Raw genomic sequence first — 15,297 nt, 5'->3', positions numbered from 1 at the left:
GACTCCGTTGACTCCCATTGACTCCCATTGTAGGAACATATACAATGGCAGTCAAAAGTGCCCCAGAACTGTTTGCTGTCCAACATTCTTCAAAATGTCTTCTTTTGTGTTCAACAAAAAGAAAGAAAAAAGTAAAGTAATTATTCCTACTATGGAAGTCAATGGGGGGCAAAATATGTCTGGGTATAAGCGTTCTTCCAAATATCTTTCTCTGTGTTCATCAGAACAAAGGCATTTATTCAGTTTTGGTACATTGAAGGCGAGTAAATGATGTACAAATTTTCATTTTTGGGGGAACTGTACCTTTAAACTGTAATCCAAAAAATCATTAAAAGGGATCAAATTAGGCAACAGAATTATACGAATCCTCTGCGCTGCGTTGACTGTATCTCATTTCATTCTGTGCCGTTTGGAGCGCATCACTGAAGTTGCGTTAGGAAGCCTTGTGTCGGTATGCTCGCCTAATCTCTTTGGTTGGCTTCGCTTCGCCTCACGCAAAGCACTGAAGTTGGGCGTTTGCCGTGATGCGGCGGTTGAATGCTGCGAGGCGCTTCTGTAAAATTCCAGTTCTGGAAAGGTGCCTGAATACTCAACTACTGAAGGATTGCATTCTTCTGAGTTTGTGCCAACACAACTATCTGTGGTATTTTGTTTTGTCTCAATGGAATCGTGTATTCCTCTTTGCCCTCAAAGTCCACAACAGATAGTCTGTATCTCATAAAATTGTTGCTTGGAATTAGAACAGAGTGCCAAGTCGATTGCCTTGTATTTGGGTTCGCTCCAAACGTAAACAACAACCATGCAGGTGTGCAGTGAACAATACGTTTTACCCAGAGGCAGTCGCAATAAATTGCTAACCAGAGTGTTATGTCATCACAACAAATTTGTGCATCGGAGCGAAGAGTACTCAAGTTATTTTATGATTGGGAAAATGACACGATTGTTTTGTTTTCTTTGTAGGTTGAATTGTACACCGTGTGCTGGTCGCTGTCCCAAACTGTGTACGGGATTGAAGGTGGTGGACTCTGTAATGGCGGCGCAGGCCCTGCGTGGCTGCACGGTGCTCAGCGGCAGTTTGATCATCAGAATCCGAGGAGGAAGTGCGTACAGACGTTTATTCATACACTTTCAATTTCCCTCATGAGACTCACTGCAAACATCGATCTGAGATACATCTCAGTTTTGTCTGTGCTCAAGATTTTACAGTTTTATTTGTTTGTTCCCCAAATACAAAATAACTACTTTCACACGTTGTTTCATTCTTTTGGACACTACCTACATAATAAAATTGCAATATTTTTTTATAATATCCGTTACGTTATAAGCTCTGTTTATTATTAAGTGCATGCTGTCTTTTTTTTCCATTTATTACATATTTGCATTGGCTGGTGCTTTCTCGATTCAGACATATGAAGGATTGTGAAAAGATATATTATTTCTTTAATTCATCAGACAATATCGCTGCCGAGCTGGAGTCCAGTTTGGGTCAGCTAGAGGAGATCATGGGGTACCTGAGCATCCGCAGGGCGTACGCCCTCGTGTCTCTCTCCTTCCTCCGCAAGCTTCGGGTCATCCGTGGAGAAGCCCAGGAACCCGGGTACGCATTGGACATTTAAAAATTGTATTTGACAGGCTGAAACTAACCAATCGGACTGATATTGGGTTATTACTAGTCTTGATTTCGAAACGCATCGTTTGTCTCGCAGAAACTATTCCTTCTACGCCCTGGACAACCCTAACCTGAGACAACTGTGGGACTGGTCCAAACACAACTTGAAAATCTTGCAAGGCCGGATGTTCTTCCTCCACAACGCCAAACTCTGCAAATCTGAGATCCTTAGGATGGAAGAGATCACCGGGACAAAAGACAGGTTCCCCAAAAATGATATAAACATCCCCACGTACGGAGACCAAGCGTTCTGTAAGGCTCATATCATTCTTTCCTTTCCCCAATTCACATCGTTTTACAATAAACATTGAGGTTAATGTCGACTGTCTATTACAGGTGAAAATAAAGTTCTCAACTTTACTCTAACCCGCACGTCCCACGACAAGATCCTCCTTAGGTGGAAGGCATTCTGGCCACCGGACTTCAGAGATTTGCTGGGGTTCATGGTGTTTTATAAAGAAGCGTAAGTGTGCTGGTTCCAGTGTTGTTTTGGGTTCTGTGATCCTGAATCAAGCAGTTACTACAATTTTATCTTTTCTTTTCAGGCCTTACAGGAACGTAACTGAATTTGACGGACAGGACGCTTGTGGATCCAACAGTTGGGCCATCGCTGACGTGGAGCCTCCGCAACGCTCCAATGAGGGCAATGCGCAGAAAGAGCCGGGCCTTCTCATCATGTCTCTCAAACCCTGGACCCAGTATGCCATCATGGTCAAAACACAGCTCGCTGCCTCTGACGACCACCAGCTCCGCGGGGCCAAGAGCGACATCATCTACGTCCGCACCAATGCGACCCGTAAGTTGGCGGTCACGGGGGTGATCCGTACCCACGGCGACCTTGAGTCCCAAATTCCTGATCCTGTACCTGAATATGTTTCGTGTATTTTGGCCCAGGAGTTTAGCATGAGATTGATGTGAAGTAAATGACTCGTGAAAAGCTTGTCATCTGAGAACGCCGGTGTTCTTGACGTTGTCCTGCTCTCTCGTCTCTGTAACAGGACCCTCTGTACCTCTGGACCCCAATTCCTCCTCCAACTCCTCCTCCCAGATCATTCTCAAGTGGAAGCCGCCCTCCGATCCCAACGGCAACATCACCCACTACCTGGTCGTATGCCACAAACAGGAAGAAGACAGCGAGCTTTACAAGTTCGACTATTGCCAGCAAGGTACGCGTAATGCTCGGGAAGTCTTGAATTTACTAAGGAATATCCCACGGCGTTGTCCGATCTCAGTGTTTGCCGTTCTCTCTCTGTTCAGGTATGAAAGTACCGTCACGTACACCCACCCAATTCGAAAACGAGGAGGAAGAGAATTGGAACCAAACGAAAGTGCCCGGCATGACCGGCCGATGCTGTATGTGCCCTAAAACGGAGACGCAGCTGAAGAAAGAAGCAGAAGAGACGGAGTTCCGCAAGACCTTCGAGAACTACCTCCACAATGAAGTCTTCGAACCAAAGTATGATCCCCTTTTTCCCCCTGCTGTGTCACGTCTTCTGTAGTTGGGTGATATCTGTGCCTTCAAGAGACATACATTTTCTGGTCTTTGTTAATGCGTCACATTATAAAAGTATAACAGGTTGCACATTCTGGTTTCATGTTAGATGCGTGATCTGTGATGTTAGATGCGTGATCTGTGATGTTAGAAGCGTGATCTGTGATGTTAGCCAATCATTGGTTAGCTTTTTTAAGGATACCACTTTTTTAAAGCAGGAGTGAGCTGCAGGACATTGACTGTCTTCTTTTCAGGTTTTTGTGCCCTTAAGCCTTTGTACATGATACACCTTGTGCGTTTCTTATTTGAAGCACGCAGTTTGGTTTAACCTGTGAAACTCATAACATTATTTTCACATATGCCGGTCTGGAGCGAAGCCATGGGGTCTAATATCTTGCCAGTCACTTTCCCAGCCGTGGGTCTAAAATCAATAGAATGCTGTAGTATAAACTGTACGTCAAGTTATTTTTTGTTTTATAAATATTTTGAATTAATTTCAAATTATTATATTTTGTGTTTTCATTTAAATATTTTGATTAGAAAAAAATATTTTTATATTTATATTTACATAATTTGAATAGTATTTTTGTTTAAATATTCTGAATGAGCTTTTACGAATATATTTTTAGTTTTCATGCTCATTTAAGTTACATTTATTATCACATTTATTAATTTATTATTTAAATATTTTGAATGATTTTTACTATTATATTTATTTTGATTTAGTTCTTATTGTATAACGTTTAGTAATTTTGTTAATTAGTTGTTTTATTTTATATATTTATTTAATTTCAGCGAATCTTTATGCCTCAACCTTTTTTGTTTATCGCTATGGAAACATTTATGTGGAATTTTTAATGTTTAAGTAAATATATAAATTATACTCTATTTATTTCAATTAACATAGATGTAAACCATGAATCTATGTCTCCATCTACTGTTTTTATCAATCAGTTGTACTTTTCTGAGTGTTTCAAAGGTCAGCAAGGTTTTTATTTTAAACCATGACTTTTTAAAGGTAACAAAGACTTCCCGCTACTAAAACTTGTTGTGTTCTTTCTACCTTAATATCTTTAAGCCTCGACTCTTGTCGAGTTGAAATGTAATTTAGGATCATGACTTGGAAAAATGATTCTCTCTCTGATTCTCATATTCGATTTCAACTCTCAATCCGTAGACCCAACCGACGTCGGCGCTCAGTGGGCGTGGCCAATGCCACCATGCCGAATTTCCCAGAAACACCCTCCAGCATGCCCAACTGTTCCACCACACAGAACCCGGAAGAGAAAATTAGACGCTTGGTCAGTGCCAAAGAGTCCACCGTCATCTTCAACCTCCTCCACTTCACCAGCTATCAGATCGAGATCCAAGCATGCAACCATCCCAGTGAACCCAACCGCTGCAGCTTGCCTACATTAGTCAGCGCCCGCACTTTGCCCGAAGGTAAGATTTCCCGGACGGGTGCCGTTTAGCTTTAACACGATTTGAATTCAAGTTCTGGGGATTCAGCTTCTTTTTTATTTGTGTTCTTAGCGAAAGCAGATGACATCGTGGAGCCAGTGACGCATGAAATGCTTCCAGACGAACCAGAGTTTGTCTATATCAAATGGCAGGAACCGAAAGCGCCCAACGGAATGATCATACTGTATGAAGTCAAGTATATCAGGATGTCCGATAACTACGTAAGCGTTTCACTTCATTCTGTTTATTATCTCAAATTTGCGCAAAGTTGACTTTTTCAGATTCTTGATTGTCGATACCAATAATCATGTTATTAATATCTTCATTAATCATGATACTGTCATGACACAGCTTGGTATACTATTTCAGCATACGCTTGAATTCATTTTCTAACTTCCTTTTGGTCTCTCAGGAGGATCAAATATGCGTGTCCAGAATCACTTACGAGAAGAACCACGGATGTCGATTACGTGTAGGGCATCCTGGTAATTACAGCGTGAGAATCCGCGCTACCTCGCTGGCCGGCAACGGCTCCTGGACCGAACCCGCATACTTCTTTGTTCCAAACCGTAAGCTCGACCGTCCGCACTTACCGTTGATACCATTATTTTGAATATTGCGGTCTTTAATCTAAAATGCATTTGGCAGGGGACACGAATATGAAAATCATCATCGGTCCAGTCATCGTCATCATCGTACTGCTGTTTCTGGCCAGCACAGTCTTTATTGTTCTTAGGAAGAAGTATGTATAAGCGAGTCTTGCTAAGATTATTTAAAGCAGATATATAATCTAGACAATGCTCTTATGTCCGATTTTTTTTTTTTCTCCAGACAAACTGAAGGACCGACTGGCCCCTTAATTGCATCCTCGAACCCAGAGTATTTAAGTGCAAATGATGGTAAGAATTTTGGCATTTTATTTTTTGATTTGAGCAAACATTTTTTTATTTTTTACATGTTTTTGTAGCATTTATATTAATTAACACTTAATGTATTTATTTATTTTATATTTTTTTTGTTACTATACGTTTATCCCCTTCTTTTTATTTTTTATTTTATATTTTAATAGTTATAAATTCTAATTTAGATGTACACTTATATTTTACTTAATTTACTATTAAATTTGTTTTGACATTGTTTTTATAGACTATATTATTTACATTTACATTTATGCATTTGACAGACGCTTTTATCCAAAGCGACTTACATTGCTTTAACCTATACATTTTACATGGGTATGTGCATTCCCCTGGGATCGAACCCACAACCTCTTACCACTGAGCCAAAGGAATTTAACTACTTACATAATTATTTGCAAATTTTGTTTCGATTTTTTTTGTTACTTAATATTTTCTTAGTCTCTTTGTTTATTTTTGTATCCTTCTTGTATTTTTATATTTATAAATTCAAATATCGATTTATACAGTATTTTATATTTATAAATATTTTAAATATGTCTTATATTTATTGTATAGTATAAACATTAACAGTTGACATTGTTTCATAGCCTTTAAATTTGTACTTTAGAGGAAATAAAATTTGGCTTTATCTGTTTTTAATCAAAAAACAATCCTCATTTACAGCAATTTAAATTGATTAAAAATTCTGTTAGTTGCATCGCAAGACTAAAATATGACGAATATTACATTTTCTATTAACAATTAATGTGTGGCCGTTCTCAGTTTATATTCCAGATGAGTGGGAGGTGCCTCGCGAGAAGATCAGCATCCTTCGAGAGCTCGGCCAAGGCTCTTTCGGAATGGTTTACGAAGGCTTTGCCAAGGACATCGTGAAGGGCGAGCCCGACACTCAGGTGGCCGTGAAGACTGTCAACGAGTCGGCGAGCCTCCGCGAGAGGATCGAGTTCCTCAACGAAGCGTCCGTCATGAAAGGTTTCAACTGCCATCACGTGGTAAGCGCCAAATCTCGCCAGACTCCATGCATGAGAACATCTAATAATGTCTAACATGCTAAAAGTGCTTATTTTATATCCGGCTAGGTACGTTTGCTGGGCGTGGTGTCTAAGGGGCAGCCGACGTTGGTCGTCATGGAACTGATGACCCACGGAGATCTGAAAAGCTTTTTGCGTAGCCTCAGACCTGATGCTGAGGTAAGACGTCATTCTTTGGACAACCTTCATGCTTCTGTACATGTCTTAATAGTGCGCGTTTAATTCAATCATTCTGGTTTCTTTTAAAGAACAATCCAGGACGTCCACCGCCCACCTTGAAGGAGATTATCCAGGTGGCAGCTGAGATAGCAGACGGCATGGCTTACCTCAACGCTAAAAAGTTTGTGCACCGAGACCTCGCAGCCAGAAACTGCATGGTGGCCGAAGATCTTACTGTGAAAATTGGAGGTGAGGAAGAATACACTATTCTAAAAGGGACAGTTCAGTGAAATGATGTGAATGTTTTCATTTACAGCTGAACTATTCCTGTAATTATCCAAGTTTTTTGACTTTTTTGGAAGGTTTTGCTATCAATAACACTACCAAGTATAAAACGTCTCTCATTTGGATTTGTGCAGATTTCGGCATGACCCGAGACATTTACGAGACCGATTACTATCGTAAAGGTGGGAAGGGGCTTCTGCCCGTAAGATGGATGGCGCCAGAGTCGCTCAAAGACGGCGTTTTTACCGCTCATTCAGACTGCTGGTGGGTAATTCTACGTTACTACGTGTTTCTTTCTTACTAACCAAGTTTTCAGTTAAAGAACTCTTTACAGGAAGAAACATCGAACAACGAAGATGTTTTAGTTTGCCATAAACTGCAATGGAACATAATGGATCGTTCGTAAATAATGTTTCTGTTGACTTTAGGTCTTTCGGTGTTGTGTTATGGGAGATCAGCACACTTGCCGAGCAGCCTTACCAAGGTTTGTCCAACGAGCAGGTCCTCAAATTCGTCATGGATGGAGGATACTTGGAGAAACCAGAAAACTGTCCCGAGAGGATGTAAGTTTGGCTTTTGTATGATCGTTGGCTTTCGCAAAATAACATGATAGTTTGGATGGTAAGATTGTTGTCTGGTTATAGGCACAACCTCATGCAGATGTGCTGGCAGTACAACCCCAAGATGCGTCCCACCTTCTATGAGATCATCGAGATGATCAAGGAGGACCTGCATCCAAGCTTCCAGGAAGTCTCCTTCTTCTACAGCGAGGAGAACAAAATTCCGGAGAGCGAGGACTTCGACATGGACTTCGAGAACATGGAAAGCATTCCACTGGACCCGTCATCCTGCTCGCAACGGGAGGAGAGCCTCTGCAGAGACAACAGCCCCTCCGTGGGCCTGCGGGGCCAGTACGAGGAGCACGTGCCCTACGCGCACATGAACGGTGGCAAAAACGGACGCATTTTGTCTTTGCCCCGATCCAGTCCGTCCTAACGTTTGCCGCCTTCGTTTTTAAGAAGGACATTTTATTTTTGCAGAGGCCCTTAAAAAGATATAAATCTCAGGTCTTTTTTTGTTGTCGTTTCATTCTCATCAGTACACTAGCGTGGATGCAGACTTTTCCTCAGGGACGGGGATTAGAGACTGTGAACGTTACTACATCAACCAGAAAGCTGCTTCAGCTACATCACCTCGGAACTTCCTGTTCCCTCGGATGCTTATTTCCTGTTCCTGTTTGTTTTTCGCGTTTCAATGGGAATCTTTCACGATAGTGGCCTTTTATTAAGTGGCCTATACAGTGCGTGATCGCTTCCTAAGAAAATGACTTCAGTGTGGAACTACGCAATGGCATATATTCTTTCTTGTTTCGTAAAGGAGTTATTTTGTCTTGACTTCACCCTGATGATGTTTGCGTTCCACTGAATGAATTTTAATTTATTTGCTTGGTTTTTGATTTCCCTGAGCTTTTTAATCCTGTGTCCTTTTTACCAGCTGAAGGATATTTAACAGTTACGAATCGGACAAGAGTTCTTCAGACTGACCAATAGCTGCTGCTCTGATATATAGTGGGTATTTTATATATATATATATAGACACAAATATATATATATAAAATATCGTTCGGTATCAGTATTTTAAATGTTCACAACTTTTGTATATAATTCTAATGTCTTTTTCTAAGGTTTTTCATCAGAGGCTATGCTTATACAATATTTTTTTGCAAATAATGTTTTTTAATAAGCTGTTTTTTTATGTCTAACCAAAAAACTGCATCGCAAATGTCGACTCACAGTGATTTTCCAACATACAGAGGGGAGCATTTTTGGGAATTCAAAAATTCTAATCAATGTTAAAAATGAAAAATATATATAGATATGTTTCCTCAAACGAAGACAAATTAGTTTCTTATGATTTAAATTCAAAATTTTATCCTTGGTATTCTGTCTGTTATAAAGAAGGTTTTGAGAAGGTTTTGATGGTGTTCGTGTGATATAAAAGGCTGTCTTTGGCGCGTTACAGGAGTAAGATAAAGTGGAGCACAGACAGGTTTTTACGGCCTATTTTGTTACACCTGTAGTGCTGGCCAGCGAAGGAAATCAGAATGTGTTTACTTTGCGTTGCATATCGAATATAAACACAAATTGGACGATTTTTCTATCAGACCTTGTCATTCCTTTAAGTTAATCCTGATCCAAATATAGCTCCGAGGACCTTTATCAAAACTTGAGTGTTCTTAGCATACGGCTTTGTGGAACGCCGGCCCTTTTTGCATCTGCAGCAAATGGCCTGCACATTTTAGTTTGGAATAAGGGAAATCTTTGAAGATCAAGTAAGAAAAAAACTTCTCCCTGTCAGGATGACTGCGCGATTTCTCTTTCTTCACGGTCGACTGTTTTCGAAAAAACAAACGTTCAATATCTCCACTTCGTGCCTTCTCTGATGGCAACAGTTGGGTGACTTTTTTTACTGGATTCTCTTCGTCCGTCATCCAGAAATGCGCACATTTCTCGTACAGTATGTGCGTGTATATATGTTTATGTTTGTTTATTTATTCATGGCTGGGAGACAGAACAAGGATAAAATCAATGCTTACAGATTTCAACCGTTTCACCATTTCACACCTGTTTATTCTGATAACCTGATACAAATGTTTCCTTTCTATATCTTCTTGGCTTTACGTTTGACATGTAGATAGCAGAAAGGAATGAAAAAATGAACTAGCTCTTCATTCGCCGCTACGAAGAAATATCGTTTTTGCGAAAATTAGTTTTCTTTTGCTGTAGCTCTCAACAGACATCTAGACCTAAGTCACAAGACCTTTGAAAAGGCAGATATTAATATTTTATTTATTTAATGATCCTCATAATTATGTAAATCCCAGCTAGATTTTATTTAAATACTTTGAGGCGGGTAAAACTTAAGTCAATTTAGTTGTTTTTTTGAGACAGCTGGAGAGGTTAAAGAGGCAGGGGATTTATTAGTACTTATATCTTTCTGTTGGTTGTTCGGACACAGTCTACCTCAGTATTTTGTTAGAAATGTATCAGAGCCGAGTTGCATCTCTTTGTGGTTATTACAGTTTTTCGACCGATTTCTTAGACTTGCAATCCCCAAATCGGTTGTTCTCTCAATTCCCTCCCCAAAAAACAAATCACTGTTTCCCCTTTTGTTTTTATTTCTCTTTTTCTTCTGCTTTGGGAAGCTTTGAACCCAAAGATTCACTTTGACGGGTCCTTTTTTGATTAAAAAAAAAACGCAGAGCCATTTTTTCGATTAAGTTAAACGATTGTTACGAAATTCTTTAGTGTTACAATGGCATAAAATTTGCCTATATTTATATCGTAGGGTGTGTTTTTATTGTATGGCACACCGTTTGGCTCTGTAACGCTGATCAGGTATTATGAGGTATTATTTCCTCATCTATAAAAAAGCACTTATTTAAATACAAAAATGATCTTTATTAAAAGCCACTTAAGTCGATAATGTCCATAATGTTTTTGGATTAAAGCTGAACATTATAGGAAATTAACTTCAATTCACTACTGAATCACAACAACTCAAAAGCTCCCATTAAACCGAAGTTGTGTTTAATTGTTTTGTGATTTGTGGATATTTTACAGAACAAAAGTCCGATCTTGTTGCCCCAAGTTCAATGGCTCGAATGCAGAAAATCTGTTCACTGTTTCTTTGTTCATTTTCTCCAAATGTGATTTTCGTCAATATGTTGTCTTTTTTCCATGTGCATCTGTGTTTTTCTACTGTGAAATTTTCTATCAATGCCATAGTTTATAGTACACACGGACTTTACCTGCCTCTCCTTTTTTTGGTGGACAATCCTATGTGCCATAGAAAAATATTTTTTTCCTCAGGGGGAGGAGGTTTGGGTTTCGTTTTTTGGAGGAGTATCAAAATCCACTACTTGCTCAATATGTACGTGAAAAACTAAGATGGTGAAACCAAACGGAAAACTGCAGAAACAATCCTTCCTTTGGATGTTGACTTCATCTTTAAAGCATGTTGCATCTTTCGTTGCCTCTGCATTGCAATTCGGGGAATGGATTGATCGCCCCCTGGTGGACAAAATATGCACATCTACGGCTTTGATCCACAGTGCCTTGCACAAAAACCTCCAAAGTATCCTCCAAGCCAAACCTGGCCAACAGACTCCCTGTACCGGATTTTTTTCTTTACTCTCGGTTGTTCTATTGTACAACCGAGAAGTTTTTTCAACATAGGTACTGAAAACGTCTTTCTTTTACTGTATTGGTACATTTGAATGATTTTCTTTTTTTGTCTGTTTCTAGTTTCAACTAAGCTGAACTTGTCTCTGCTTTGATGTGATCTGGATTGTGTTCCTAACAAACCGCTCGGCATTGTAGGATAGATTCACTGTTACCCAAACGACAACTTTGGCAGCTCCCAATGTAAAAAAATTCAAAAAGATAAAAAAATATAATTTTGATAAATACTGTCTAGTTTTGGTTAAACTTTCGCAAGTAGCCCCGAATGCGTTTTTCTACAGCGAGCTAAAACCAGACCAGGTTGAGCACAAGGCATTGTATGTATTTTATTGTTTTTAAAAAGGAAAAAGTATTACGCTTAGAGATATTAATTTCTATTTTTTTAGTCAGAATAGGAAGGGCAAATTCAGTGACTTTTTCGACTGTAAACTTTTACTATTCATGTACATTATGGAGTTAACATTATCAATGTATATATCTTTCTTTTCGATGGAAGCGGAGTGTCGTTCGTTCACGATGTTACGCTGTGATTTCGAGGCATCGATTTTACTTTCGCAGATTGGGCGAAACTGACCGGATGAAAGTCGTTCGGTTTTTGACCTCAAATGTTCTTTGTACGACCTTTGCATTGTTGTTTCGTTTGTTTTCATGTACAACTACTTGTTTGCCATCCGAGAAATGATTGCATATCCTTTGTCAGCGTTTTGTATCTGTTAATTGTTACCCTTTGCTTTGTATAATACGGAAAATTCCTCTACATGCTAAATTTAGAAAGGTGACCGTTTAAATAAACAATCGTTTTTCAATGTGAAAACCGGAAAAGACCACTGCGTTTCCTTACAGATGCTATTTGCGTTGTTGCGCTACAGTTTACCAAAAATTAACAAAATTGACATCTTACACAAATAGGGTAATGAGAACAGAAGAGGCACAGATTTGATTAAAATGCCGCTGGTCTTGAAGGCTTGCCGTTGTTTGCCAGCACTCTTATGGATCTTATTAGTTTAGCTTTCATCATTTCACTTGTTTTGTTTGATCCCTGCTGGTCCTCGTTACATTTTATAGTTTTTCTGTTTTATTTGAATTCGTTCTTCGTGCACGTAAGCAATCCCCAGAGCTGTTATCTGCTTATCTATAATGTAAAAAATATACTGATGTATATTTTTAAACGTTATGTATATTATTTTGAATCATAAGGCGATGTATGAGTGAAACTGTATGAACCACCAATGCCCCTAAAATATTTCCCCTCGCTGGTCGAATTTGTGCCATTGCCGTTGCTGTGCATGTGTTAACCACATTCATGTCCTTGCAAACAACATCAAAAAAACATCTGACCGAGATCAAACTGTGCCACGACAAACTCATTTTTACTGATTGACAGTTTAGTTACACAACGAGAGCCGGGCAGTGATGTGTACAGTTAATGTTGGAATGGTATGAAAAGAAATCTTTCTGTGTGTAAATTATTCAACGATTAACTGTTTATATGAAATTTATGAATAAAAAAATTGTTACGAAAGAAACGTTTTGGAGTTTTGTTTTTAGTTTGCACTTGAAATCATTCCGAAGGGGCAGCCTGATCTCACAGGAATTCGTAACTATTTTACGATGTGGCTAATTTGTATTCATTCGTACAGTGTGAATCGTACAAAATGTACGACTAATAGGGGGTATAGAAAAAATGAGGCCCCTCCCATCACTGGCGCAAAAAACAGATTCTACGAAAACGCACGAATGAGATCGTACAAGTTCGTACGACTTAACAACTTTGTAATATAGTATCGAATTGACGAGACGTTTTGTTGGATGGACGATTTCAAATGGACAAATTCGGTTCCTATATTTACTGTATGGAAATGAGGCCAACAAATTCTTTAGAAATCCGAAAAAAAATCAAGCAAATCAAAATTTGTATTATTTTTTTCATTTCAAGTGCTACTCTTTTCTTCCTAACCTGGTGAAACCGAGATCTTTTTTCTCATCTGGTTCGGCAACCTTTTGAATACGGTTGGTTCACCATGTCAACCACAAGCTTATGGGTTCTGTTTAGCTTTTCCTCCTCTTTACTCAAAAGTCGTAGAGCTTAAACATGTTTTTATGTTTTTCATGTCAATTGACCTGTGCACTTGCAAGACATTTCTGAGGTTTACTGTTTTCCTAAAGTTTCAATTGTACATCCGTCCATTACGTTGTTATTGTGTCACCTTTGTAGTTCTCAGCACTGAATGCGTCTGCAGTTGCAAAGTGTGTATTTGAGTCTGAAGAGGAAGTTGTAACCGAGTTGTTAGTTTTAAGCTGTGGTTAGCACTGCGCTCTACTCATTTTCGACTGTTTTAACAAGCAGTCCGTTTCGTCTTAGTTGCAGAATATTTTTTTTCGGTTTTAGCTCTTTGGGTGAGTAGTTTCATTTGTTTGTTGAATATGTTATTAATCTTTAAATGCAATTCATTTTGACAAAATTGAGAAGAAGGCCATATGGCTAAAGCTGATGTTGGATTTGAATTGAATCCGAGCAATGCATTGACTTCTGGTAATGCAGATAAGCTGTGAAGTTTGAGTTTTAAGTGAAGCATTGATATCTTCAGCATGGGTGAGCTCTTTCTGTTGTCTTTTTTGGATATTTGATGCTGCTTTTCAGCCATTATTGCTTCACATTTTTGTCAAAGTTTCTTATAAGGAACTGTGTAAGCAGAAAGGCAGTGGAATTGTTAAGTGTGTTGCAATGAGAGGGTAGATCTTTTTTGGTTTTGTTTTGGAAATGAACTTGTTTTTTTTAAAGAGGAACCAACATGACTCTTGTTTGTGCCGTTTGATGCATGACAGGTGCCACCGTTTACTTTCATTCTTATAAACAAGGTCACGCATGGTTACTTTAAACATTACGGTTTTAGTCCAAATTTATTTTTTGTTCTTTAAAAGATTAAGCGAGATACAAGGAACAATACAAAGAATCAGTTTGAGGGCTGGGTTGTCTTGGAGGATGTAGCATATCTTTATAGTTTTGTGAAACTGAGAAAATGCAAAGCTGATGTACCATGTCTTGAACTTCTCATGCCACACGTCACTCCCAACTTCCTTCCCCTTACATAGTGTTTTTTGTTGATGCCGTACCATTCTACTATAACAAAGGTATTGTAAATAATGTTGCATATGAATAGAATTATCATACTGATTAGACATTTAAACATCTTAAATGCACAAAATAATTTTATTGCAAAGGATTCTGCCCGACTCTTAAAAAAATAAAAAAAATAAAAAAACATCAGTGATTTTTGATGTTATATTTTATTTAATTTCGATTATCAAAACAGCACATTATCATAATCAAAGTATCACTTATTGTTTGATTTTATTCTGACCCATATACATTTGGAGATGAGACCCTGGATCTTTAAAACTGAATGAGGAAATTAAGATTTTTCGGCCTTTATCTGTATAAACTATTAAAAATATTTTTTTTAAATAGAATTTATTAAATAATTTATAATATATATAAAGGAAAATCTCAGGATATATGAGATTGGCAAAAATCATTGTTGTGCATTCCTGACACAGAACAAATATCAACTTCGGCATGCTTGTCTAGATGGAAAATGAACCCGATTTTATTACAGTAAATATTGATTGACAACTATAGTTTATAGTACTTCCTCATATTGACATTTCCATAATTCCGTTCCTACGGGATTTAAAAAACCAATTGATATTTTCGGACATGGTTGGCACTACTGTTATTGTAACCAAACATAACCATTACTTATCAAAAAATGCTGCGTAGTTTCAGCACACTTTTGGTCAAACATGGACTTTGCATGTATTAAAACCCTGCATATTTTTATGAATTTGTGATAATAATTTTTTGGAATATCACACCTTATACCACCACAGCACTTAACTAGAAGTAATATTCTCCTAAAGTTCCCTATGTTCACAATTTGGGTTGCTTCCATTTCTCTTCCGCCCCTCCATCCCTCCCACCCGCCCCATGCTGTAACAGGCTGGAGAGCCTCTTGACTTTGAATCATATGTTAGT

At 38.5% G+C, this 15,297-nt stretch overlaps 2 protein-coding genes across 4 annotated transcripts in view; both read left to right on the top strand.

Moving 5' to 3' along the window:
- The window catches only part of insrb (insulin receptor b), a 46,703-nt gene extending 36,094 nt beyond the window's left edge, over window positions 1-10,609 (top strand). The window contains exons 4-21 of the mRNA XM_056758239.1: window positions 961-1,100; window positions 1,453-1,597; window positions 1,707-1,921; window positions 2,006-2,132; window positions 2,215-2,465; window positions 2,668-2,835; window positions 2,927-3,125; window positions 4,339-4,604; window positions 4,695-4,843; window positions 5,035-5,191; window positions 5,271-5,364; window positions 5,454-5,521; window positions 6,305-6,534; window positions 6,622-6,732; window positions 6,822-6,981; window positions 7,152-7,281; window positions 7,446-7,580; window positions 7,662-10,609. Coding sequence (XP_056614217.1) covers window positions 961-1,100; window positions 1,453-1,597; window positions 1,707-1,921; window positions 2,006-2,132; window positions 2,215-2,465; window positions 2,668-2,835; window positions 2,927-3,125; window positions 4,339-4,604; window positions 4,695-4,843; window positions 5,035-5,191; window positions 5,271-5,364; window positions 5,454-5,521; window positions 6,305-6,534; window positions 6,622-6,732; window positions 6,822-6,981; window positions 7,152-7,281; window positions 7,446-7,580; window positions 7,662-8,013 — 3,097 coding nt within the window. The 3' untranslated portion in view covers window positions 8,014-10,609. The remainder of the gene's footprint in view (window positions 1-960; window positions 1,101-1,452; window positions 1,598-1,706; window positions 1,922-2,005; window positions 2,133-2,214; window positions 2,466-2,667; window positions 2,836-2,926; window positions 3,126-4,338; window positions 4,605-4,694; window positions 4,844-5,034; window positions 5,192-5,270; window positions 5,365-5,453; window positions 5,522-6,304; window positions 6,535-6,621; window positions 6,733-6,821; window positions 6,982-7,151; window positions 7,282-7,445; window positions 7,581-7,661) is intronic.
- Window positions 10,610-10,761: 152 nt separating this feature from the next.
- Window positions 10,762-15,297, top strand: part of arhgef18b (rho/rac guanine nucleotide exchange factor (GEF) 18b) — a 34,862-nt gene continuing 30,326 nt past the window's right edge. For all 3 annotated transcript variants that reach the window (XM_056758237.1, XM_056758238.1, XM_056758235.1), the window contains exon 1: window positions 10,762-13,658. The gene's annotated coding sequence lies outside the window, so the exon portion shown is untranslated. The remainder of the gene's footprint in view (window positions 13,659-15,297) is intronic.

Source organism: Triplophysa dalaica, chromosome 10 (genome assembly GCF_015846415.1).
Source record: "Triplophysa dalaica isolate WHDGS20190420 chromosome 10, ASM1584641v1, whole genome shotgun sequence".
NCBI classification, from domain to species: Eukaryota; Metazoa; Chordata; class Actinopteri; order Cypriniformes; family Nemacheilidae; genus Triplophysa; species Triplophysa dalaica.
This window is presented reverse-complemented; position numbering and strand designations above follow the sequence as displayed.